The 23,564-nt window shown below is 46.4% G+C and overlaps 7 protein-coding genes across 7 annotated transcripts; 3 read left to right on the top strand and 4 right to left on the bottom strand.

Annotated features, from left to right (window-relative positions):
* Window positions 1-1,071: 1,071 nt before the first annotated feature.
* Window positions 1,072-3,204, top strand: BDCG_03292 (COP9 signalosome complex subunit 7a). The gene is made up of 3 exons (XM_045418890.1): window positions 1,072-1,445; window positions 1,498-1,834; window positions 1,904-3,204. Exons 2-3 carry the CDS (start codon window positions 1,579-1,581, stop codon window positions 2,668-2,670), a joined length of 1,023 nt encoding a protein of 340 aa, XP_045275360.1. The 5' UTR covers window positions 1,072-1,445; window positions 1,498-1,578; the 3' UTR covers window positions 2,671-3,204.
* Window positions 2,992-5,476, bottom strand: BDCG_03291 (RGS domain-containing protein). The gene is made up of 3 exons (XM_045418889.1): window positions 4,913-5,476; window positions 4,133-4,841; window positions 2,992-4,061 (listed from the first exon to the last, which is right to left on the bottom strand). The coding sequence occupies exons 1-3, from the start codon at window positions 5,056-5,058 to the stop codon at window positions 3,825-3,827; spliced, it is 1,092 nt and encodes a 363-aa protein (XP_045275359.1). The 5' UTR covers window positions 5,059-5,476; the 3' UTR covers window positions 2,992-3,824.
* A 27-nt stretch (window positions 5,477-5,503) lies between these two features.
* Window positions 5,504-7,459, bottom strand: BDCG_03290 (histone acetyltransferase). Its single transcript, XM_045418888.1, has 7 exons — window positions 7,371-7,459; window positions 7,205-7,299; window positions 7,092-7,136; window positions 6,812-7,020; window positions 6,641-6,755; window positions 5,873-6,580; window positions 5,504-5,782 (listed from the first exon to the last, which is right to left on the bottom strand). Exons 1-7 carry the CDS (start codon window positions 7,390-7,392, stop codon window positions 5,768-5,770), a joined length of 1,209 nt encoding a protein of 402 aa, XP_045275358.1. The 5' UTR covers window positions 7,393-7,459; the 3' UTR covers window positions 5,504-5,767.
* A 2,400-nt stretch (window positions 7,460-9,859) lies between these two features.
* Window positions 9,860-14,788, bottom strand: BDCG_03288 (DNA repair protein RAD50; the record flags this gene model as incomplete). The annotated part of the gene is made up of 8 exons (XM_045418887.1): window positions 9,860-9,868; window positions 9,944-13,180; window positions 13,235-13,687; window positions 13,749-13,832; window positions 13,891-13,981; window positions 14,062-14,143; window positions 14,205-14,400; window positions 14,528-14,788. 8 exons carry the CDS (start codon window positions 14,786-14,788, stop codon window positions 9,860-9,862), a joined length of 4,413 nt encoding a protein of 1,470 aa, XP_045275357.1.
* On the top strand, window positions 14,481-18,814 carry BDCG_03287 (blue light regulator 2). Its single transcript, XM_045418886.1, has 3 exons — window positions 14,481-15,132; window positions 15,218-16,481; window positions 16,577-18,814. The coding sequence occupies exons 1-3, from the start codon at window positions 15,079-15,081 to the stop codon at window positions 16,633-16,635; spliced, it is 1,377 nt and encodes a 458-aa protein (XP_045275356.1). The 5' UTR covers window positions 14,481-15,078; the 3' UTR covers window positions 16,636-18,814.
* On the bottom strand, window positions 16,835-19,105 carry BDCG_03286 (uncharacterized protein). The gene is made up of 5 exons (XM_045418885.1): window positions 18,955-19,105; window positions 18,772-18,817; window positions 18,653-18,701; window positions 17,937-18,567; window positions 16,835-17,879 (listed from the first exon to the last, which is right to left on the bottom strand). The coding sequence occupies exons 1-5, from the start codon at window positions 18,962-18,964 to the stop codon at window positions 17,242-17,244; spliced, it is 1,374 nt and encodes a 457-aa protein (XP_045275355.1). The 5' UTR covers window positions 18,965-19,105; the 3' UTR covers window positions 16,835-17,241.
* A 74-nt stretch (window positions 19,106-19,179) lies between these two features.
* On the top strand, window positions 19,180-21,974 carry BDCG_03285 (uncharacterized protein). Its single transcript, XM_045418884.1, has 2 exons — window positions 19,180-20,809; window positions 20,913-21,974. Exons 1-2 carry the CDS (start codon window positions 19,735-19,737, stop codon window positions 21,521-21,523), a joined length of 1,686 nt encoding a protein of 561 aa, XP_045275354.1. The 5' UTR covers window positions 19,180-19,734; the 3' UTR covers window positions 21,524-21,974.
* The last annotated feature ends 1,590 nt before the right edge of the window (window positions 21,975-23,564 follow it).

The raw sequence follows: 23,564 nt of genomic DNA, 5'->3' as shown, positions 1-23,564 counted from the left end.
CTGATAAGAAGTCTATCTGATGAAATAGATTCTTTAAATATATTTAATTTAAATCTGATCACAAGATCTGTATTCAATATAATAACTGTTAAACTGTTAATATTCTTATAAAGAAAGATCTCTCTATAATCATAAAACTCTGTTATATTGATATATATAAAAGCTGACTCTGAGAATATATTCAATTCAGTGATATTACAGTTGATTAAGTGTCTACAGCTCAGATATCAGTAGATGACCTCACTAAGACTCTGTCATGCCAGAAACATACAGAATTTGTCAAGATACTAGACCTAGTTGATATATCAGATATTATCAAGGTGTAAGCAGAATGATGATATAAATAATCTATCTTGATGTAATCTCTATAGATTCATCTACACTCTTTTTATTACAGCTTCATTTACACTTTCATTTACACTTTCATTTACATGTTACATTCACTGAAGGGGATGTGTCAGGAAAAAGAGATTATACACTACTGAATGTCATCAACATTGTATTACTACAATATTTCTCATCATCATCAGCTTACTACAACACTCATCTAATACTCACTTATGCTAGCTCTCTTGGCTTGCACATATATTTTACTATAAATAGCTCCATCTTTTGTATGAAATAGATATATGAGATAGTGTACAGATAATATAACAAGCAGATCTTGATACAAATAAGATTCATATGTCTTCAACATATTCATCCGTGACACCCAATCCGACATCCTTGCACTCGCTACTCTGTACTCCGTACTCCGTACGGAGTACGCAAAATAACAGTACCGTGGTATATGGTATTAGCGGTACCGGGATCTTGCGTACCTCTGAAGAAACCTTGGTACTGAATAGCGATTGATCAACATAGTTTCCAGGCTGGCTTCTTCTTTCCTTCTTGCACTCTGCAGAGTGAGTACTTGCCAAGGGAAAATGAAATGCGCATTGTAATGTACAGAGCACTGTTCCACAATAAGCGAACCTGAGGCAATAATGCGAGAAGGCAGGCAACGCTAGGGGCGTCACCGCGATTAACCCTCAAAATGTTTTCAAATCAATTCATGGCTACGGAGTAAAGAGAAAATCTGCCTGTAAGATATTTCTAATCCGTAATTTAACTACTTACTCCGTACACTTGCTGCCTCCTTTTATAACTATAAATAAATCAGCCGCGGTGATAACCGTGGTACCGATAGGCATAGCCGCTGCATGGGCAACATAATCTGTGCAAACAGGACAAATCGAGCAGAACTCGGCTGGAGATCATGTGACCTGTATACTCCTTGGAAACCTCGTCGGGCAAGTAGCTGAGTGTTACTCCGTACTCCATCATAGGGTTGCAGTCCATTTGGTATCTTGGTATACCCGTCTATACTAATATTATTGTCTTCACTTTTGTGGATTTCTTCTTTTTAAGGCTCTGCTGGTGTTATTTTAATTTGGTTATTGCCAGTAAGCTCAGAGCCTGCTACCAAGAGCTGACAATAACTAAGGGTATCTACAGACAGCAAGGAACCTCACTCTACACCAGAAGTCAGAAGTCAGGAATACGAAGAGCGCTTGATGTAAAAATTATTCATCGCCCATGGAGAAGATACATACTCGGGCTGTTGAAGCCCTTCAACCATTCATTCACCTGGCAAAAACCTCATCGAATTCCCCACCCTATCTAGCAGGCATCATCACCAATGCCACCTCCTCCCCAAACACATTCATATTCGCAGAACTCCTCCATGTTCCAGCTATTCAGTCATTGCGCTCTCCAGACACACCAGCTGAATACCGCAATCATCTCACGCTTCTAGAAATATTCGCCTGGGGAACATGGGAGGAATACCAAGGTAAGTAGTGCCCCTGCAAAACGTCACCCAGAGACATTGGAATAGATAACCAATTGACAACACAAATAGCAACCCCGAACCTCCCCCAACTAAGCGACAAACAAGCTGAAAAACTCCGTATCCTCTCCCTCCTCACCCTCGCCACATCCCACAACCCCCTCACGTACGCCATTGCCATGAAATCCCTCTCCCTCCCCAACCATGCCGCCCTCGAAGCCCTCGTTACAAAGGCCATCTACTCCTCCCTGATAACCGCCCGCATCTCTCCAGCTACGACCCCAGCATTTATCGACGTGACCTCAACAGCACCCCTTCGCGACGTACGCCCCCAGTCAATTGCCCCCATGATATCCATCTTGACAGAATGGCAAGCGCGATGCAGTGATGTAGTAGGCGGCATAGAAGCAGAGATCGCAAAGATAAAAGCCGACGCGGAGAAACGGAGAGCGAGGGAGAAGGATCGGGCTACCCGCGTTGAGCGCAGCGTTGCGGGTTGGGATGGCAATGATGATGGCGATGATGAGGGGGGTTCCTCCGGAGCGGGAGCGGGAGCGGGAGCGGGTGGGAGCACCAGTTCTGGGGCGGGCTCAAAACACTCGTTGCCATTCTCCGGCGGCGGGCGAGGCCCCAGCCTCCGCTCGCACTTTTCTGCAATGGCTGGCGGTGGTGCTAGTGGGAATAAACGTGAGCTCAACGATTATGGGGATGAGAGTAGATATCGGGGTTATGGGCGCATGGACATGGATGGGCCGGCTATGGATGCTGATGAAGGGCTTGGTGGCATGGGCGAATCTACGCGTCATGCGAAACGCCTCTTGGCATTGGGAAGCCGATAGATCGTTTGCCTCTTTCTTTTTTTTTAAACTCTTTTTAATGAGATCTATGGTAGTACGAAAGCTTTCTGCTGTAGATATCTCCCATCGAGGTGTCTCATTTACGACACATTGAATGAAGTCGAGAATCCTGCTTGATATGATGTAGGTATTCTCCATGACAGGGGATCATGAACTCACTTGTATACTTGCCTGGTGCCATGAAGACATTCTGTTTACTTTTCTGAACTAATGGCTCGTCAATGAAATGTAAATTTCACTGTGAACATGTGTATGATAGGCCACGAAATGTTTCCAAATCGTGTATCAAACGAAGGATAAGAAGGCCATGCATGTTCGGCTCCGTTAGGTATAAGATTGTCAAAGAGGAAGACAGGAGGACTGGAATCAAATAATAAAGATAAAGCACAGGCAAAGCTTAGAAACAGGGCTAACTAATGCATATATATGGTAGCTAATACTAATCGCTTGAAGCATCTAAAAAAAAGAAAAGAAAAGAAAAAAGAAACGTATGTGTTTCCATGCTAAATTGACCAATACATACATTAAACTTCCACCAGGGATATATCAGTTACAAAAGCAACGCAGGAAGCAAAGAAATAGCGTAAAGTAGAAAAAGGGACTTGATGGAAAGATAAAAAGAAAGAAAGAAAAAAGCATCCAAAGTCATAAAAATCGCAGTGAAAACTTGAGCATAGTGGAGGAGGTTGTGAACTGGGACGAGACGATAAGCCAAAATGGAATGACGGCGTGGCTCGAAACTCCGCCTTCTAGACCAAACTATTTGAAGATATTTTGCGATACTCAAAATAAGACCAAGTGCAACTTTATTTCTGTCCTTTTCGGCCATTGCCACCACATAGAAAGGTGTCAAAACCGACAATGGCATGAATTATTATTTGGCCTCCATTTGGAAATTGCTCGGGTGTATGATATGAGAACTCCTAAACGCCATTGCTGATTCCGGAATGAAGAAAACCCATAGGATAAGTATATGAGATGAAGGACTAATACGCCAGGCCGAATTTATGTGTCCAAATAAATGAGCGAGAAAACCCTTAGCATTTTGGCGCAATGGAGTAGAACGAAAAAGCGAGAAAGCGAGATGACGACAAAGAAGAAATGTGGTGCCAAAGGATAAAATTGTGTTGGGTGTTCTAAAGCCGAGTTCCGGGAACGAAAATGAACAGGACACAGAAGACAACTGCAACAAATGCTGCCAGCAATAGGGAAACAGATGCGCGTTTGTTAAGCAATGATCGAACATAGGGTTCCCGAATTTTTGCCCACGTGAAGAATGTGTATTCGCTGAAACCAGCTAGAGCAAATATTGGGTCGATCTTATATTGATATGAGGAGAGGAAGTACGCCGCGAAGACGAAGGGCAAGATAACCTGCATCAGTTACTTGTTAGCACGCATAGCCGCCCAACTAATATAGAGAAGAATTTAACAAGGCTGCTTACCCAACATCGAGTGCTTTTTGGTTGGTCTGTAAGAACAACGTAAAAAGCGGCCCAGAAACCTCCCCCGAAGCTGGCAAGTGCTAGGACCAATCGCGCCAAGATGCTGGGGGGGACAAGGTTACCCAAGGCCTTCGCCTGTAAATAGCCTGGAAACGCGTCACGCTCCATTGCCTGGAAGACGTAATCCTTTGCTGTGTCGAAAACCTCTGGGTCGTCTCTACCCTCCCGTTCAATCATATGCACTATATCCTCGACTATATTTTCTGGAAGGATGACTTCCCGTTCCGAGCCAGGTAAAAGATAAGTGTACAGAATCCGTTCCGCGCTGGCGCGGATATCAGCCCGGGCGACAGTACGACCAGGGGAATTGGAAGTGTTGCCAGTAGTATGCGCGGGGTCTAGGTTTCCAGGTCGGGGCGGCGGATCATTCGATTGAGTTCGGTGGGGTGATTGGTTGGAAGCGGTGCTGTGCACTGACTGCCCGGATGTATGGCTCTCAGATCGCAAGAAGGCGGACAGCCGCATATCGCGATTCCGACGTCCTCCACTTTCGTAACCAGACGGCCCTGCCCCTGTATCATCACTTTCGAAAGCATCAGAGGAACGTGGGCTTCCAGCCTTTTCAGCTTCCGGGGTATCAAGAAGAACGGAACGACGCAGTTCGCGAACGTAATGGCGACATAGTGACATGTGTTGCGACACATCTAGCCTAGTAGTTGCAATCAAAAGTAAGCATATCTGAGCTCAATTGCTATCGTGAGCTTTGACTAGAAAACTAACCAAAAATCTAGATAATCGACGGAGCATTGCTGGTCCCTCATGTAGATATAGAATGAAAAAAGGTCAACGGGAGCGAGAGTCCTCCGATTCAGGACCTCCATAAGAGTTGGTAGCCTGTTACAGTGCTCCATTTCCGCGAGAACCATTGGTAGGTTCAACGAGTGACAGTGTTCTATTCAGGGAGGAGGGCTGGGTGCTTCGAAAGAAACCCCTGGGTGTAGTTTACACCCCGGTTTGGGAACAGGCAAATCAAGTCTATCCAACACAAATATTTGATTCTCGATAGTCCGGGAGTATCTGTACGTGGCTTAAGTGCTGTTGCGCAATTTATTGGTATATATGAGTTCGGGTGAGCTCAAAATTTGGCCTGGAGGCTTCCCTATCTCAATGGCAGCTAGCAGTCAGGGAGAAAAATGGCAATAACGGGAATCTGAAAAAGAGAACGACTTGTGGGGAGGTAAAGCGAATGGTCGCAAGGGAACGAGGACCCAAGTGCAGCGAAATCGAGTGCGTTGGACAAAGGTGTTGTCGTCAGTGTTTACAGATGAAGTCGCGAGAGGCTATGACGGCCCGCAACAATGTTATTCCGACAGGGGAAGAGGTCACGGGATATCGAAGTCCTGCCCTAATAATACGGAATTTGTTTCAACGCACCCCATAGTAATGGTAGGCAACAACTAAGTCGATTACAGATGTTTGCTGTTTAATTATAGGGTATATATGGTAGGTTGCTAATTATATCTGCTATAAATACAAAACAACCAAAGTAAACACCCCTCGCCTCCCAAACAAAAGGGAAGGATTATTCACCTATCATTGAAGTCACAAGGGATATCTTTAAAACTGCAGCTCCTATTAATCCGCCAAGTGCTGGTTCAATCACAGATTAGCTGGGGGAACGAAAGCCGCAGGCGTATCGCAAGATTTTTCTCTAGGGGATGAATGTGAGACAAAACTTACCGACCACTCAGGAACATTTTTGATTTGCTGCCACATAAACTTCTCAAGTTTGTTTGCACTTTTCACGTACGCGGTGTTCTCATTGTTGTACTTTCGGCAGTTATCAAAAATTAAGTTGGCGTCTTTGATGAAATCTTCCGGTGTTGGGTACATATCCTTCTCATGCTTTTCCTCCATTGTTGATAAATCCATTGGCTCTTGGATCACTTCATAATAGTCCGGGACCTCGTCTCTATTGACAGGTTGAACAAATGGCCAGGCGGAGGAATGATTTTGCATGTCGTTGAGTAGGTGAAGTAATTGGTTATAGTTCGGACCATGGCGAGGTTGGCGGGCCAACTCATCCATATCAGGCGACCATCCAGACTCCTTAATTGCAGGTACGCTGAGAGGGTCGATTTTAAAGGCGCCGTTCTTCCATTCCTTGGGTGGTGCGTGGACAATATGTGATTTGCTAAAGGCTCGAATTTTTGCGTGGACTGCTGCCTTTTGTTTTAAGAGCATCCGCCCAGCCTCGAGATACCGGATTTTCGGGAGCATTGTACATTGCATAATTGTACCCCCTTCGTAGTCTTTGATATAGCCCATCCAAACGGATTTTTCGAGTGTGATCTCTTTCGTAAATCCTTGTTTCTTGAAATATCCGAGGGCATAATTATCGGCGTATGTAAGGAAATGCATAACATCCGAGGTAGCTTTCACGTAGTCCTATGCCTAAGAATCAGCGCGTGGCTTGCAGGCGTTTTCTTGGTGAGTCGGTATGCATACCTTTAAATGTGACATTAAGTGGGCTCCATAACCTTTCACCTGTTGATCAGAGGATATGGCGCAAAACACAATCTCTGCGAATTTTCTTCCTTTAAAAGGGCGAAATGTTATGCCCCTTGGCCAGGTTAGCTTGAATGCAAATAAAGGGGGGTGATCTAGATGGCGACATACCCGACGACCTCTAACGGTTGTTTTACAATGGCAATCGATAAATGAGTCCTATCATACACTAGTCTGGCGATATAATCTTTCGGCATCTTTGGCAGCTGCTTCTGAAAAATGCATTTGAGACCAGTGAGAATGATAAAGCTTTCCCGCTCGCCATCATTGTTAACAACGCGAAATTCAATTTCCCCCTTCCGTTCCTCTATAACCGCGGGCTATGTAATATTTGAATTAACATCGGTTCAATAACTTATAAAGGGGCGAAAAGGGGGCAAGACGGACGTACCTTCTCCGGATACGGCACAAGTTTGAGAACTTGTTTGTCATCCTCCTGGATAAGAATAAGAGTAATCAGCATATCATTAGAGTCGTTTTCAATATCGCAATAATCAAACAAACCTGATCTTCTTTAGGAGACTCCGTTCTCGCTCTTTTCACCCGATGCACAGTGTCATCCCCCTCAGCATACTCCTCAGAAGCCTTGCGCTTGCCACCTATACGACATTTGTTAGGACAACTTCATGTATCAGGGAGCGTTTCAACGTAATAATAATAAGCGACTCACGATCAAGAGCTATTGGCGCCATTCTTTTTCTTTGTTAGAAATTTTCGATTCCGGGTTACACAAAATTGGCTGATCGACATGCGTTTGCGTCGGCTCGGCAAAAAGGGAGCGATGGATTGATGTCATCTAGTCCCGTGACTTCGCGTCGCTCTCTCGAGATAATATCGGAAATATGTTTATCCGTCCATTCACGAGAGGTGTTCCATCCAGGAAAGGAAATATCCAACTACCTGTGTTGTCTCAGTATAGAACAGATACCTCATTTCTGATTTCTTGTAGATCAGCAGTTAATCTGTGTCGAAATTTGAGTGTTCGAATCTTTCAACTTTACTTTGCGTGCAACGTGGTTGAATTGCACCGATGTCCTTGAACGAGATCTGGGATTCTTCTGGTGGAAGCCCATTCTATCCTTTAGTTGCGAAGAATAGTCAAATCTTCGTTGCTTTCACTCTTCTAGTGACCTGTAAGTCAGATATCGGTCCGGTGACCTGCCTAGGCAATATATCCAGTTTACTAACTATTCACATCAGCTATCGTCCTCGTTGTTTTTTTCGGACTGAGTGAGTATTCGCGTTGCACGAGGGCTTTCGGATTACATGCTGATTATTTCGTGTTCAAGAGCGGTCACTTCTCAGTCTCCCATTACTTGGAGTGCCAGCTTCATTGGCATTTGGGTAAGTTCTCCTTTTTTTGTCATATATAATCAATCCATCTTGTATAACAATTCTAATCACCAGTAGATTCGGTGCTGTTTTCATGATTTGTGCAGTGGGGGTATACGTTTAATTTGGACGTCAATCAAAACTATGTACGACAAATCGGGGTTGCGGGAGGATTTTTAATTCTAAGTACATTTTTGACATCACGCGGATTAGCTACAACCACACACAACCTTTTCATCTTAAACTACATTTTTCAAGTCGTAATCGCCATGTCACAGCCTGAAGGCCCGGTATTCTCAGCTGTCTCTAGCTCTGTTCATCAGTTATATATTCTCCTACGATGCATTGGGTTCTCTCCAAAAGCTTCAGTTCAAATAACCTCACAAGGCATTCGCTTCTCTGCTGAAGATGGACGAGTAATGCAAGGCGTCGCATTTCTTGATAGGAAACTTTTCACCAATTACATATTCAATCCACCATCGTCCGAGCCTAACAATGCTACAAATGCAGACAACGAGGATGGTGAAGATGGCTCCGACAATACTATCTCCCCACTGTTTTTGATTTCTCTTTCTGCCTTGATCGAGACACTCCAGATCTTTGGTCTCAATGATGCCTCACCATATTCCAATTCTACGGCAAATCAAGCCACATCAACGGCTCTAAACGCGTTCTCGGGGCCAGCGTTACTTCTCAACCGAACATGCACCATCAGCTACATCAAACAAGGATCACCACTTACCATCACTCTAATGGAGGCCGGCGTGACCACCACCTGCGAACTGACTACCTACGCGCCGGACGACCTCGATTTGGATTCCTTAGCTGGAGATCGAGATATTCCCTTGCAACGTGACGCCATTGTATTCAAGTCCATTATGCGCTCAATGTGGTTGCACAACGCCATAATGGAGCTCGACTCCACCAACCCAGCCGTATTGTCATTCAGCGTCTCCGCAACTAAAGAACCATATTTTGCTCTATCTGCCTCTGGCGGCCCATTCAGCGAATCTACCGTGGAGTTCTCAATCGACAAGAACCCCGCCGCCGGCGCCGGCGCCGCAGCAACAGCAGGGAATGAACCTGCTTACAAGACCCTGCGAAACGATGACGGGGCCACTGCTGCACGGCAACTGCAAGCGCGGCGTGGGAAACTTGCCCCAACCGTCACTGAAACTTTTCTCGTCAATTCACCGTCCAGGTCAAGGGTTCGTCAAAGCTATAGATTCGCACTTATCAATAAAGCGCTGCGTGCAATGGCAGCGTCGAGTAAAGTTAGTATTCGCATTGATAGGCAGGGCGTTCTGAGTTTACAGTTCATGATAGATTTTGGAGATGGCGATGGCGTCGAGGGGAGAGGTGGAGCTCCGCCGCCTATGCCTAGTAAGAAGATGGAGAACGCAGGTTTTGTGGATTTTCGATTTGTGCCATTGGTCGATGACGATTACGAAGATGAAGAGGATGGTGCTAGTAGTGGTTGAGACCCGGGGGCACATTGTTTTGCGTCCATATTCCTTTTTTTTTTTTTTTTAAAGCGCGTTCTTCTAATATGTTAGGGCATGTATTGTGTATTTTACTTGTGAAAAACTCACTCCATTTTTCCTACACATAACAGAATCCCATCTGGAAGGCACTGCGCTATAAAAAGGAAGTTCCCGTTGATTTCACAGAATCATAGATTTCAATGACACTTGTACTAAAGAGGAGAATGTCAAATTTAACAGGGAGATGGCTACAAAGTAGAACAGATCAAAACAGAGATAGCTGGGCTCTTGCAGATATATTAACAATAATAATAACCTTACGAAAATATTGTTGCACCAAACTTTACATGACCTATTTGCATCTTATCAGCAACTGAACGAAACACCTCTTCAGATGGGTGATCCCAGGAGGAAAAAAAATACTTACAGCTGCAATAGATTGTCTCTCAATAATAGATTTCTGCCTCTCATTCCTCGAAACGCGGTAGTAGTAATCGCTAAAATCACCACACTGCATATGTCGCAGGAACTCCTCATCATGTGTGATGACAATGAGCTGGAAATTAGCCTGCTGCTGGCGTGACTTGATAATGTCATGCAACGATTCGGCAAGGGAGCGAATATTATCTCTGTCAAGATTCGTCGTGGGCTCGTCCAGCGCGATCAGGCCGCAATTGACACCAAAGCATTCCGCAAGGGCAAGACGTATGATGATGCTCGCGAGGACCTTCTGGCCTGCACTGCAGCGGCCACGCATGTCCATCTCTGCGTCTTGCTTTACCATGCAGACGCGATAGTTGTAGGATCGGTTTCCCTTGGCGTTTTCGTTGTCAGAGCGGATTAGGATAGTGTCCACGTCCGTTCCCCTATACGTCTTCTGCCAGAGCTCTTCGATAATACGGTTAATTTCCTCCATTTTTAGACTGTGATACTTCATGATAGCCTTATCAAGAGCACTACCATAGCGACCAAGATCGTCGACTGCCGCCTTCGTTGTTTCTACCTTGATATGGGCCTCTTTGAACTTGACTGTAGCGTCTTTATAGTCGGTATTCCAGTCGGCCAACAGCTGCATGAGTTGATCATCCTTTGACTTCATTTCCCCCATCTTGCTCGCCTGTCTCGCTGATAGGGCGTTGTGCTCTCGTGTTCGTCGCTCCGATTCCTCCCTAAAACGGCTGCGATCCACTTCCGCATTCTGGGCGGACAATTCCTCAATGGTTGCGTTTACATCTTCGAGTGCTGCTGTTTCCCGCCGGTATCGAAGATTATCAGCGTACTGTCTCTTTGTGTTTTCGCTATCTTTAAGCCTGGTTGAAATTGCATTGATGTCCTTGGTTATTGACCCCTGCTCTTTTTCCAAGCTCGCAATTTCCGATTCTAAGTTGTGTACTTCTTTTTCACACTTGATCAATTGTGCCGGACCGCCTCGCTCATTGTAAGAGGTGATCTCTTCATTCGCCAGGTCAAGTTGATGCAAACTGTCAGACAGCTGGGATGCTTCTAGTTGTAGCTCATGTTCCCTAGCTTCAGCCCGAGAGGCAATGTCATCATACCTAGCCTGTGCTTTTGAAACCTCAGGAACAAGACTCTCAATATCATGATCCGCCTTTTCAATGCTTTCACGATGTTTAGCATTCAGCTTACGATATTCTTCGACACGGGCAGCGAGGCTCGCTTTCTTCTCTAGTTGATAGTTGGCATTGTCCAAGTTGCTTCGCACATCTCGAAGTTTTAACTCAAGGGCTGTGATCTCGGTTCGCGACTGATCCTTCTCATTATTCAACTTCGAAATGATTTTCTGAAGCTCGCGAGACTTTTCTCCAATCGCAGAAATGTGCTCCTGGATATCTTCCAATGTTCGGGAGCCGCTGACATCTTGTTGGTTTGCCAAAAGGTCCTGGACCTGCGATCGAAGGGTTTTGATTTCACCATCATATTTTGAAATCGTCGCAACTGTTTTCGATAGAGATTCAACGTTCTTTTTAGACTCCACACGTTCGCTAACGATCTTGTCATGGTCCTCGATCTGGGATAGCAACTCCTCTCGTTGAGACTCAAGTTGAGACTCCTCTTTTTCAAGCGCCGGAATCTCAGTGGTGGAAAGGCGAACCCAAGTGTCATAGAAGGTAGAAACACCTTGAGCTGCCTCTAGATCTTCCTCCAGCTGTTGCATGCTTTCATCAACAGCATCCTGCGTAGCTCTTTTTACTAGGGCATCGAGCTTATTGAGGAAAATTTGGAATTCGCCTTCAGTTTTGAAAGGTCTGGAACACATTCGGCATACCTTCTTTTGCTTAGCTGCGTCCATGCATTTGCTGAGGTACTCTCCCAGGCCAGCATACTGATCGGCATCCTTCTTAGCCATATCAAGCTGTACTTGTCGTTGCTTAAGTATGTCGGGATACTCGGCGGGTTCGTCGTCAACAGCATCACGTATTTTTTGGATGCATTGTTTCAGTTCATTTCGACGCTGCTGGAGATCCTTTCGGGTTGTTTTCAATTTGAACTCAGCGTGTTCTAGTTCCCTACTAACACCATCTCTATCACGTTCGACGCGGGTCAATGCATTGGTGGTTTCCTGCAATGCTCTTTGATATTCCTGATCGAGTGTAGATGGATTCCATTCCCGAGTTAAAAATTTCTTGATTCTGTCACTGTGTGCCCCTTCCATAGTTTCGAGGCTGCGTTCGCGATCCTTAAGCTCCTTCTTGAGATGGTCTAGTCGCGCAAGATCCCCGGCTCTCTTGGTCCCTTCAATCAGCTCCGCATTCAGTTTCGAGCTCTCATCCTCCAACAATCGAATTTCGGAGGTTTTGCCTTGGATCGCACTGTCCCAAGATGCGGCCTTTGCTTTTTCCTTCGCTTCATGTAAGGAACGTTCGGTTTCTTCAATTCTTGACTCCAAAACAGCTTTACTACCCTCATCTATGTCAATTTCATCTAGACGCCTTTGGTGGGAATCTGCCTCAATATCATTAGACGATATCTGCTTTCTTGCAGCGTTTTTCACTTCTTGTAGGGTTGATTTCCGTTGGCTGAGTTGGTTTAGAAGGCTCTGTACTTCACGCAGTTCCATCTGGGCTTCCCGTCGGGCTCTCTCTAAAGTTTGGTTTTGATCTTTAGATAGCTTTCGAATTCGCTGCATGAAATCGCTAACCTGCATGTCGTCGAGGTCATCGTCAAACCCATGAATGTTATTCTGTCTGGCAATTTCTTTAATCAATTTCTCGCGCCTTCTAAGTTGTCGTTCGAACTGAGCCTTGTCATTTTCGTGTTTGCCATATTCAGCTTGTTTAAGCCCTAGCCTTGTTCGATTGTCTTCAATCACTTGTTTGAGCTCCATATATTTTTCCTTGAGCGATTCTTCTTGTTCTCGATACTGGATTTGTTGTGACTCGAATTGGTCCAAAGTCCTTTCAAGCCATTCATCGGACTCATCCACCTCAACAAGATGTTCTTGTAGGTTGGTGATGCTGGCCTGGATGCTCTTGGCTTCTATCCGCTTTCCTTCCAATGTGCCAAGAATTTGCGCATAACTTTCCGACTCTTTCCAGGCCTTGTCTGCTAGTTCTGCGGCTTTTCTCATCTGCTGTGAGAGCTCATGGCTCTCAGCACGTAGCGCCTCAATCTCCTCTTGCAATTTGATTGATCGTTTTTCCGCCTAGAGGATGTTAGCTAAGACATGCTGTCAAAATTTTGGAGAATGAACACCTACGCGGTCAGCTTTATCCTTATTTTCTTTTGCATGCTGTTCCATGATCTTGAATTTAGAGAGTTCTTCATTCTGCTTTTTCCGAAGTGCTTTGATATTATCGATAGCCTTTGTGTACTTCAAGGCTTCAAATATCTCGTCGAACTTCTTCTTTAGAACGGAGGGCTCACTCATTGGCCACAGACTCTCATCCTGATGGCAGAAGATGACAGAGTCGAGGATGGCTTTTGAAACACCTAGATACTGAGGCATAATCTGATCAAGTTCGGCCACTCTCGAAGAAATGGACGTTCGTTCGCCGTCCTTAACCATCAGGAGCTGGCCTTCCAAGGTTTTCTGTTGTCTCGTCGTTTTCTTCACGGTAAGCTGAAGACTGCGTGTCGCAACCATCCTCGCTCCCGACATAGACTTGAACGAGAGCTTTACTTGCGCCAGGACCTCTTTCTCGCCACATAACTGTGATATGTCTTTAGCTCCCCATCTTCAAATCCAACACGTATGGCATCTGTAGACAAACCTTCGGATCGTGAATAAAGGCACCGCCTTTACTATTTGGGGGGAGGTCTCCAGTAGTCGCATATTTGAGGCATTCAATGATGGTCTATGGCCCAAATCAGTCAAGTATCAGAATAGACATGTATATACTGATTGTTGCATACCGTCTTCCCGGAACCATTGTAGCCGACGATCAGTGTCAACGGGGTATGGAATTGGATAGTTTCGCTGCGGGTGTTGTCAAACGACCGCACACTATTATATAAAGTGCCAGTAAAACATTAGCGAGATGCTCGTAACTGGGGAACAGAGTATATATCATGAGCCCTTCTTACCCAAGAATAGATAACTTGTCAATTTTCGCTTGAGTGTTGTTAGCTACGTTGGAAGACGGACTGCTAGTAGGCGAACTCACACCTGAACAGCTGATTAGTCCTTTACCTTTTCAGACGGAAAAGTGCACATATGTAACACTCACATCTTGCTAAATCAAGTTTCCTGAACCCGCTCCTCGTCAGGCCGGCTTGCAGCGTTGGACGTTGTGGAAAACGGCTACTGGTTGGCTTTCGTCTCAAGGGCGTTCGTGGAGAAATGCTGCCTTCGCGTTCAACGCGGATAGACTGACTTGGGCGAGGCACGACATCACGTGATCTTGTCTTGTGAGGAGGTTCCAGCTAAACGGCAGCCAGTTCTAGGCAGGTTCTAGTTCACAGTAGGAACCCAACTTGCCAAACAATGGATGACGATTGCGTAACAGCTGTATTATGGTTTTTATTCATTGTTTTCATTGTTAAGCACTACCAGAAACTTCTGAGGTCTATGGGGGAGCAGGCTGCCAATCCATGCCTTATCATCCAGGTGCGGGTACGGGCACAAACCCGGGCCGATAAGCTCCAGCGGGGTGCCGACCTTAACTACGGCGGCCCCTACTATTGCGTAGAGGAGGCTAGCAGCAAGCGAGGTCGGCACGGGGCGGGGGAGTGCCGAAGCGGCTCTTGGGGGCTGGCACTGACGGCTGTTGACCTGTCGGCACAAGCCACCCCCCGCAAGGCTACCTAGCATCGCTCTGTACAGGCATACCGAAACAAGAAACAAAGAAGCAGCCATGACGCGCGCGTGATAAGCAATGTAGGAGCACAAGAGACATTATTGTTTCCTCCTACTCACAACTAACTAAGTTACATACTACTTATATACCTTCGTCTTTGATTTGTCGTTTTCAGTCCTATTTCGTATCTACCTTTCGAGAGAACCATCTATAACTCCGCCTAATATCAGTGCCCCCCAAACCCCCACAGATCAGGCCCAGCATATGGAACCCTATTCTTTATCTGCCGCTTCGGGCTTTCCCCATGTCAGGATATGATCACCGATTCGCTCGAGGAATTTCAGATTATTCTGCACACGTATGATACAGCCAACCACTCAGCAACCACTTCGGCCATGTCATAATTAGTAGTTATAATAAGCTAATAAACTAAATCGCGAAAGATTCCTGCCACAGTACTAAGTGCGCAAGCGCCGTTTGCGGCAAGTTTCAATGACGTGGAGCCGCATCTTCACAATTTCGGTGCCTCGGATGCTCAGTATAGAAATATCCAGACCTTCGGCACAATCTCCCCGTTTCAAACAAATATTCCGGATGAATCATCAAAGTGGGAACAAAACAAACCGAAAGAGTATATTCCTTGCGCGGTTCCCACCATCACTTCGCCTCCGGGGATAAATCCTGCTGGCACCAGCGTGGAGCTGGGTGTTGAGCCCACCCAAGTGGAAATACGCATCCTGGCGGGATTAAGGGACCTGATACAAATTTTAGATTTGTCCGGGATATTGTTATCTGTGTCGCCTTGCTGCAAGGCACTGACAGGGTACGAATCGGAGGATTTAATAGGCAATGTCTTATTTGAGTTCATCCATCCAGATGACCGCTCAGTGGTCGTCAAAGAGTTTGCCCATTCAATAAACACAAAAACCCCATTCCAATGTTTCTATCGTTTCAAGAAGCATGACGGGACCTATCTACTGCTAGATGCCCACGGTCAAATAGACTCAGCGACAAACATGAAGTTCTCGATAATCGCCCGCCCCTACCTGACCAAAGAAACGCAGCTTCTCGACTCATTCCTCGAACACAAACTCGAAAACGAACGTCTGACAAGACGAATCGCAGAACTGAAACGAGAAGGGGAATTTCAGCTTCATAACGATGAAAATAAACCAGACAACGAACAAGTTACCTCAATAGCTCCACAAGCCCATCACAATTTAACAAGTACCCCCGGCTTCCACCCTCCTTCTACTGGTGCATTTCAATTTAGACCTGCCACCGTACCAAACCCTAAAGCTCCAATACTGCCCAATGAGCCTTTCACAGGATCAAGCACAGATAGATTCCAGCCGTTAACGCCATCGCAGCCCCAGCATAACATTTCTCAGCCCGCTGGCTTCGAAGGGAGCACATACGTAGACGACATCGAGCTCATGACAGGCCTGCGCTATGGAGCAGGTGAACGGGCGCGGGGGATAAGCACTGGCGACCCTAACGGCACTCTTTTCCAGAGCGTCGCGCTTTCAGTGGGGGTGTTCACGTCCAGCCACAGGGACGGTGCTAAGGGCGGCAAAGGAAATGCTGAACGGAAACGGAGGAGTAAGCCTACCGAAACGAATTCCTGCACTGATTGTGGGACGTTCTCGTCGCCTGAGTGGCGGAGGGGTCCGAGTGGGAGGAAGACGCTGTGTAATGCTTGTGGGCGTGAGTGTTCCTTCTCCTTCACTACTTATTAACTATTTCTAGCCATGCTACTTTTACGGATATCCGTTGTGATGAGCTGACATCTATCGTTGAAGTGCGCTGGGCGAAGCAGGTTAAGAAGCGCCAACAAGCGACGGGCACTACCACTATATAAGAGTGGGCTCATAATCTCTTAAGTAACTAACTGACTTGTTCTCTAACCATCTAGTTTAAAGGGTCCACTTTTCCTTCTTCCATACTGCTCGTGATGAATAATGATGATATCCGAAACTGCCCTTGTTCTGGACATGAATACGTTGATTTGAGCTTTTCTTTGGAATTCCTATTCCCCTGATACGATAGCCCATATCTTCTTCTGCTATATAATGTGTAATATTTACTAGTTACGCACGACTTATGACTACATCTACCCATATGTTTTTGGTGTATATATTAATTACTCTATATAAAGAGCGGGATTTTTTCCTTTATATTTTTATGGGACTTGAAACATAACCTTTATCAAATAAAATCCTGATTTCTCAGCTTTCGATATGCGTCAATATGCTCGGGAATGGGAGAAATAGGGAAACTGATACAAAGGGGGCGAAAATTTCTAAACTCAGACCACATACTTCCAAATCCATTCTGTGAAAAAAATCCTTGGAAGCAATCTCCCACATAGCAGTTAGGCAGGAAGGGGGAGAAAAACCCAGAAACGCCAGTTCGATAAATAGCAGAACGGAACAGAGCACAGGAAAAAAGTAGCACGAGATTGGTTTTACGTGTCCATCCGATTGTCACCGCCAGAGCCTCCCGTATCGCCCTCCTTTGGCCCTTCATCCGTTTCCATAGTTGACTTCGTCAGCTCCTCGTTCTCTGGCTTCGGGTCTGACAGCATTGCAGCGGTATTAGGCCCTGGCTGATCTTCGTTGGTCTCCTCTACAGGCTTCTCAGGTATATCGCCAATGAAAATATCTCCATCAGCATCCCTATCTGCATCGTCCTTCAAATCACGGCCGCTCGAGGGATCATTAACTGTAGCTCCTTGTGAAGTGTCTTTCAAATCTGCTGCTGAATCACTACCACTACGAACAACATCGGTGCGTGGGGGGCTGGTCGACAGTGACATCTCCAGCCCCTTCCCATCCTGCAATCCGATATCCTTCACGCCCAGAATATTTGGACCTCTCGCATGAGGCACTTCCTCGACTTCATCCCCTTGTGCCTCTGCCACGCGCCCCTCACCTCCCAGGGACGAAGCTGTCTGGTGTTGCCGCTGATGCTCATGCTGTACTGTTGTAGGAACAACGCCAGCCTCTTGCTCCTGCCGAATGAGTTCGCCCTGCGTCATGGCGCCGGATTCTCGCGGCGGAACTGCGGAGGAGGACGGGCTGCTGCTACCGGGCGAGCTCGCACCTGCTCCACTCGAATTAGGACTAGAGTCAGGTTCTACGAAGCCATGACCACCCTTACCTCCAGGAAGATCAACATTGTTCAGCCACGGGATCGGGGTGAGAAGGGCCCCTCCAAGAGACTCATCGCTTCCCAGCGCATTGTTGCCACTGAGCGCGAAACTACTGCCCCCTGCCCCGTTGACGCCGTTGACGAGGCTAGTATCAATAATACCGCCAGGCAAAGGCATGGACACCGGTAATGGGAAAATATCTGCTCCGCTGGAAACCGACACGACACGGTCGACTGCACGGAGATACGCTGGTAACGTGCGGTAGTCACGGGTCGGCCGTAGTATCAACTCTGCCAGCCGCTGGATTGTATGGGGTGGTTTTGCGGGAAAGTATGTCTTTAGAGTGGATTTGATGGACGAGAGGATCACGACGAGGGGTGGAGGGAGGGCGTCGTCCGTCGGACCGGACTGTGGTTGCGAATCAGGAATGCGTTCGCTAGAGGCGGAGGATGGAAAAGTCGGAACTGGTGGTCGGCGGGGTGGAGTCTGTAGATGTGACGGCGGAGCATTTTCTTTATTGCTATTTGCCTGCGAGTTTACTTCTTGTGTAGAATAGGAAGAGGGGATAAGGCTTGAGTTATCAGCGGCTCCACTCCAAGGTGGAGGGACGGTGGGCATCGGGAAGTCATTGTGAATTATCTATGCGAACTGTTAGCCACCATGGGAGCTTTATTGCCTCGTTTACGCTTCCGGGTAGAGTTAAGCTCTTGTAAAGGAGACGTACATGTTCGAGTCGTTCGATTAAAGGGTCTAGCAAGCTAGGCCATCTCTCACTACATCAAGCACCATTTCACGGTCAACGGCGGAGCGCATAGACGAGCTTAAAGATATACGCAAACATACTAATCCATAGTTCCATCTTTGGCGACAGCCTCTAGCACTTCCTCATCTATAGCCAAAGGTCTTGTTAGCTTCGGCTCAAGCTTCGCGGGCCTAGGTACTGAACGCGCGATCTGGCGTAGCTAGTACGCAAGATTGAGTCCAGGTTGATGGATGAGACAACAACCATATAAAGTGGACACTTACCTAAAGACATTTTTTTTTCTGGAGTGTTTCTCCGTGCATTGAGCAGAGTCGAATAGCTTCCACAATGGTGTCGGCGGGGAAGTGTAAAATTCGTCGTATGGGAGTGTCAATATCAAATTGTTCAAGTCGCGACTTTGAGGTAGCGGTCACCTGATTTGATAGCTCAGCGCTTGCCCGTTGGCCAGACCCTTAACTATAACGATCACTAAACTTTAGGGGCACGCCCACCCCTGGAAGCTAGCCCCACCCGCTAAACGGTAACTCCCGTCTAGGGATCGTAGGCCCATCTGGCTCAACTGAACAAACGTGACAGATGGGTGTTGAGCACAGAGGCTTGACGCCCCAAACTTTCTGTTGGCCGCCATACTCCCCAACCACCAACCATGCTGTGACACGCTGGCAAAAACCAGCCAAATTTTGAGCCTCATCTTGAGGATTCCATCCATGGATGGAAAAAGCAGCACTGGTTGATCTGCATGTGAAGCCACTATGGAGAGACGCCACAATTCCTTCTCGTATTGGCACGTTGCAACCATCGAGACTGTGCAGGAGGGCTGTGCCTTGGTCCTCTTGGACGAAAGGATCAATAACGCGACAAGGGAAACGTTGAACGCTTATTGGAACTGGCCATGTGTCGATCTTCAGTGAACGGGTAACTATATATTGGCAACTATTTTCCTGATATTCAATTCTAGGTGCTAGAATTGGATTCTACCGCTACCCAATCATCCAACATTTTCGCTCTGTTTTTCCTAGCCATTGCAAATATCAGAGCCCTTCATGGGATTTGATAGATGGAAGAAGCGCCTTTCTGGGCTCGGTGCGAAAAGGCCATCTTCACAGTCTTTCAATTACTCTTCTGCGCCATCACCAAGAGATACCTCTCAGCAGAACTTTTTGTCTCCGAATAATGGTCCTCACCCAGCTGCCGCAGGAAACCCGCCATCACCTTCTTTGCGATATGTCGCAGGCCCAGCGCCAATCCCGATAGCATGGCCCCTTACTTACGCTGTTTATCCTGAGGAGGGAGTCCAAGCTTTGATATTCTATCATAAGATTAAGTCCGTGATCAGTGGTGAGATGGACTGCTGGACTTATATATCTAAAGGCCTTGCTCAAGTGGGCCAGAAGGAGATTGTTTTCACCATTCGGCGTAGAGCTGGTGAACGAGAGGATCACCTACCAATCGCCCCCTTCCAATGGATGAAATTCGTTTACTCTGCGGCCAAGGATGGACAGAGAGTCGAGGAATTTCAACGCACGGAGTTTCATTCTCCGTCGTTTCTCGATAGGTCCGATTTCCAGTGGATCGTTTACTGCCCGGCACACCCCATCACCAATATCCCGGCTTCGTATTTCCCCACCGAGTGGCTCCAGGTTATCCCTCTTATCGCCCCTGAGGCAGAAGTTGCCCAAAAGTATGGGATTATGAGAGCCCTTGGACATCTAGGTGCCCAGGAACGGTGGTTCCCTTTTCCTCCATGGATAAATCGTGATCGCCAACCATGCATCACTATGGCGAGCATGGCGGGAAGTGTGAAAGATTCAATACCGCTTGTTGTCGTCAGGGGCATCAGCGCGTTGAAGAGAGGCATGGAGATTGTCCTCCATGTTCCACGGGAATCTGCTTTTCATCTTAAACACGCATTGACACAATTTCAACTCGAGCACGTATTCGCGCTAGATTCGTACCATTACAAAGACGCAGACTCTGGGTTACTTTGGAGCAATACCGATGTGCAACCCAGAGGATATGCAGCGGGCACATCGAATACCTGTATGAATCTGAATTATTTCACATTTTGTCCCTGTCAGGAGAAGAACGAACTTAAAATGGTAGAAGACGGTTTCATATGTAAGCTCCTCCAAGCCCTAAATTTTTCCTACCAAGCACTGGCATGCGCAAAATATGTTCTTTTAACCAGCCGTCAAGCTAACTCCTAAACCGCCATGACAAGTCATGATAACAAACTATACATGGGCGAGCCTGCGCCAGTACATTGACCAGTCAACATCGACTAGCATCGCTCTCCCATCAGGGCTACATTTCATTCTAGAGTTTGAGCAGTCACCATCGGCTCAAAGAGCTGCCCCTTCCCCGGGCCCTCTAGCAACCATGCCACCACCCACCACCTCGCGACCAGGCACGAGGTTTGTCGAATATACCCCCGAGAACCCGGTCCCTGAATCCCAAAAGCCATACCACGTCCATTGTGACCACATCGTTCTACTCGACAATAACGTAACGGCAGCAGGGGATCTGGATAAACTGACTAATTATATTAAATCGATCGAGAAAGTTTTGGACGCAACCGTCCCTAAAACTATCCCGCCCAGTGCCATTGGAGGAGGGAAACTGCTCATCGAGGCTGATGTTGGGGGTCCTGATAGAGATGACCTCCTTAGTCGTGAATGGGTCAAAGTCAGCTTCTCCCCGCCACCTCTGGAGGCTTTACCTATGCCTCAGATATATTACGGAGTCTCGCGCGTACCGAAGCCGGATATTGTGCCGAGGACTAAATTCTCCTTGGCGTTCAATGTTTGGGGTTTCAGGGGACCATGGTCTTAGATGTGAAACTGTTTACCACCCAAAGTCGCTTTGTTAATCTTTTTTAGCTGTCTCTATATATGTATCTAAAATACTCTTCCCCTTTCTACATTGCTACGAGGATGGTCTTTGTTGTTATTAAATTGCCCATGACCACATCTGTTCTTGCTTCTACGATTTTTTTAAATTATGATTAGCATTCGTTTGTATGTGATAGTTTTTAATATATGAGGTACTGACGTAATGACTATGTTTCCAGCTTGTTAAAAATGGGGAGGAATGTTGTCCAATTTCTCCTTTCTAATTTCATTTACTAGCTAGTACCCAAAACTCTCAATTCAAGATATATTATCCAAATATATCTCTGTCCGTTGCTTCCATGCCTAGCTACTATCCCAACTCCAGACTGCACCCGCCTCCATATATTGACCCAGCCGGCTGAGGTCAACATGGCCATCTCTATAACAAATAGAAAAGAAAAGAGGGAAGAGCGTCTACAGTATCGAACCGCCAAGACAGGCAAGCCACACAATGGCCAATCTCAAAATTCAAATTCAAATTCAATTCAAGAAGGCGAGTCATAACTTGGCTTTTGATCATTACAGCTTATTTTCGTCGGCCACTCGGAACAACAGACATACATTCGTTTTCGAGATCAGCATAAAAGCCTGGGCGGTTGCTGTTAAATCCTAGAAATCCTTCTTCTGCAACAACTTATATCGCTTTGCACAGCCAGCGGCGACACTTAAGATCTACAACGGGAACAGTTCTGATTTTGTCTGCGAATCGCTAATGAATTGCTCTGTCAAGGGGCCTGAGCGACGATATTTTGATCAAGGCCCGCAATGTGTTAGAGTTCAGTAGGTGTGAATGGTGATATGCATGGAATGCATAAGGTCCTCCACAGTTGGTGTTGTGGTAGAGCATTCCAGTTCTCGGGTTTGTAGCAACAACGAGGGCCCAATGAAAGTCTTTGAAATTCGCCATTTCAAACACGGCGATGTAGACTCCCCCTATCTCGAGACTGATATGTTGGTTACCGGCCACAGCGCCCCGAGCTACATCTGAGTCGGAGGGTAGTTCAAAGGCGCCAGCATCGGAAGAATTTGGCGGCTTTTCGCCCGATAAAGGCTAGCCATATTTTTTGTTCAGATGAAGGCTTGGAAGAAGATCGCCCGAGCATCGCGGTGTATAGCGGTTCGAGTAATTAGCCAATCGAGCAGGATATAGATATTTCAAACAAGCATAACGAGCAGGGGGTCAAATCAGAAAATTAGGGATGGGCAAGGTCTTCGAAAGCTTGTACTGGAAGCTGTTTATATTAAGGAAGGAAAGAGGTCAGAGTCGAATTAGAATTGGGCTGTTTCTTAAAGCCCGCATAGGACATGGAATAAGAAGTAGAGAGATTCGTCTCTTAGATAGAAATCCAGAATTCTCAACCCTATGATCAGAAATCGACCACTCGAAAAAGCTAACACAGGGTCGAGCAAACAGTGTATGGGAACTTAAAACCAACTGGATTTCAGGGTCAGCTTCAACGCTGTAGTTAAGGATACACTCGAAGTGGCATCACCACTAGCAGGGTTAAACGCCATTCCAAGACAACACCCAACAGCTATCCCACAACCAGGTCGAAGAAAACATTTCCAATGGCTCAGCGATATGAATGATAATTTGCTGCGCATTGAAGGATATTTTCAAAGCATTGGATAGCACTTGTCAGTCAATGGCTCTCGCAGGGTGATTGGTTGCCCAACGTGGCCGGAGGACGTGAACATGGTAAAAAGGTTTGTATTGGCTACAAAACAAAGTAGGAAACCCTCTCAAACCTTTCCAAGCTTAGAGGGCATTTCCAGTTGTTGTGTGATATACTCCGTAGAGTCTGTAAGTTACTATTTGATAAAGAAGAGGTTGGCACAGGCTAGTTACCTATTACGGACTAGCGCACCGCACACATCACCCTTTAGCGTACGGGGACCCTGCGAAAAGTTTTGTCTTACACTAAGAATTTATCCTGAAATATGATTACTAGTGTATTGAATCTCCAGGCCACAACCACCTG

The sequence above is a fragment of the Blastomyces dermatitidis genome (genome assembly GCF_000003525.1).
Source record: "Blastomyces dermatitidis ER-3 genomic scaffold supercont1.3, whole genome shotgun sequence".
Taxonomy (NCBI): Eukaryota; Fungi; Ascomycota; class Eurotiomycetes; order Onygenales; family Ajellomycetaceae; genus Blastomyces; species Blastomyces dermatitidis.
This window is presented reverse-complemented; position numbering and strand designations above follow the sequence as displayed.

What these genes read in the sequence shown, in the direction of transcription:
- BDCG_03292 (XM_045418890.1), top strand. Translation starts at nt 1,579, where the DNA reads ATGGAGAAGATACATACTCGGGCTGTTGAAGCCCTTCAACCATTCATT. An exon ending in AACATGGGAGGAATACCAAG is followed by an intron (nt 1,835 to 1,903) that starts GTAAGTAGTGCC and finishes CAACACAAATAG; the next exon opens with CAACCCCGAACCTCCCCCAA.
- BDCG_03291 (XM_045418889.1), bottom strand. Translation starts at nt 5,058, where the DNA reads ATGGTTCTCGCGGAAATGGAGCACTGTAACAGGCTACCAACTCTTATG. An exon ending in GTCGATTATCTAGATTTTTG is followed by an intron (nt 4,842 to 4,912) that starts GTTAGTTTTCTA and finishes TGCAACTACTAG; the next exon opens with GCTAGATGTGTCGCAACACA. An exon ending in CAAAAAGCACTCGATGTTGG is followed by an intron (nt 4,062 to 4,132) that starts GTAAGCAGCCTT and finishes TAACTGATGCAG; the next exon opens with GTTATCTTGCCCTTCGTCTT.
- BDCG_03290 (XM_045418888.1), bottom strand. Translation starts at nt 7,392, where the DNA reads ATGGCGCCAATAGCTCTTGATC. An exon ending in TTGTGCCGTATCCGGAGAAG is followed by an intron (nt 7,021 to 7,091) that starts GTACGTCCGTCT and finishes AATATTACATAG; the next exon opens with CCCGCGGTTATAGAGGAACG. An exon ending in ACTTAATGTCACATTTAAAG is followed by an intron (nt 6,581 to 6,640) that starts GTATGCATACCG and finishes TCTTAGGCATAG; the next exon opens with GACTACGTGAAAGCTACCTC.
- BDCG_03287 (XM_045418886.1), top strand. Translation starts at nt 15,079, where the DNA reads ATGTCAGGATATGATCACCGATTCGCTCGAGGAATTTCAGATTATTCT. An exon ending in TTTCAGATTATTCTGCACAC is followed by an intron (nt 15,133 to 15,217) that starts GTATGATACAGC and finishes AAATCGCGAAAG; the next exon opens with ATTCCTGCCACAGTACTAAG. An exon ending in GCTGTGTAATGCTTGTGGGC is followed by an intron (nt 16,482 to 16,576) that starts GTGAGTGTTCCT and finishes CTATCGTTGAAG; the next exon opens with TGCGCTGGGCGAAGCAGGTT.
- BDCG_03286 (XM_045418885.1), bottom strand. An exon ending in AAAGATGGAACTATGGATTA is followed by an intron (nt 18,702 to 18,771) that starts GTATGTTTGCGT and finishes TGCTTGATGTAG; the next exon opens with TGAGAGATGGCCTAGCTTGC. An exon ending in CAATGTTGATCTTCCTGGAG is followed by an intron (nt 17,880 to 17,936) that starts GTAAGGGTGGTC and finishes CGAGTGGAGCAG; the next exon opens with GTGCGAGCTCGCCCGGTAGC.
- BDCG_03285 (XM_045418884.1), top strand. Translation starts at nt 19,735, where the DNA reads ATGGGATTTGATAGATGGAAGAAGCGCCTTTCTGGGCTCGGTGCGAAA. An exon ending in GGTAGAAGACGGTTTCATAT is followed by an intron (nt 20,810 to 20,912) that starts GTAAGCTCCTCC and finishes CGCCATGACAAG; the next exon opens with TCATGATAACAAACTATACA.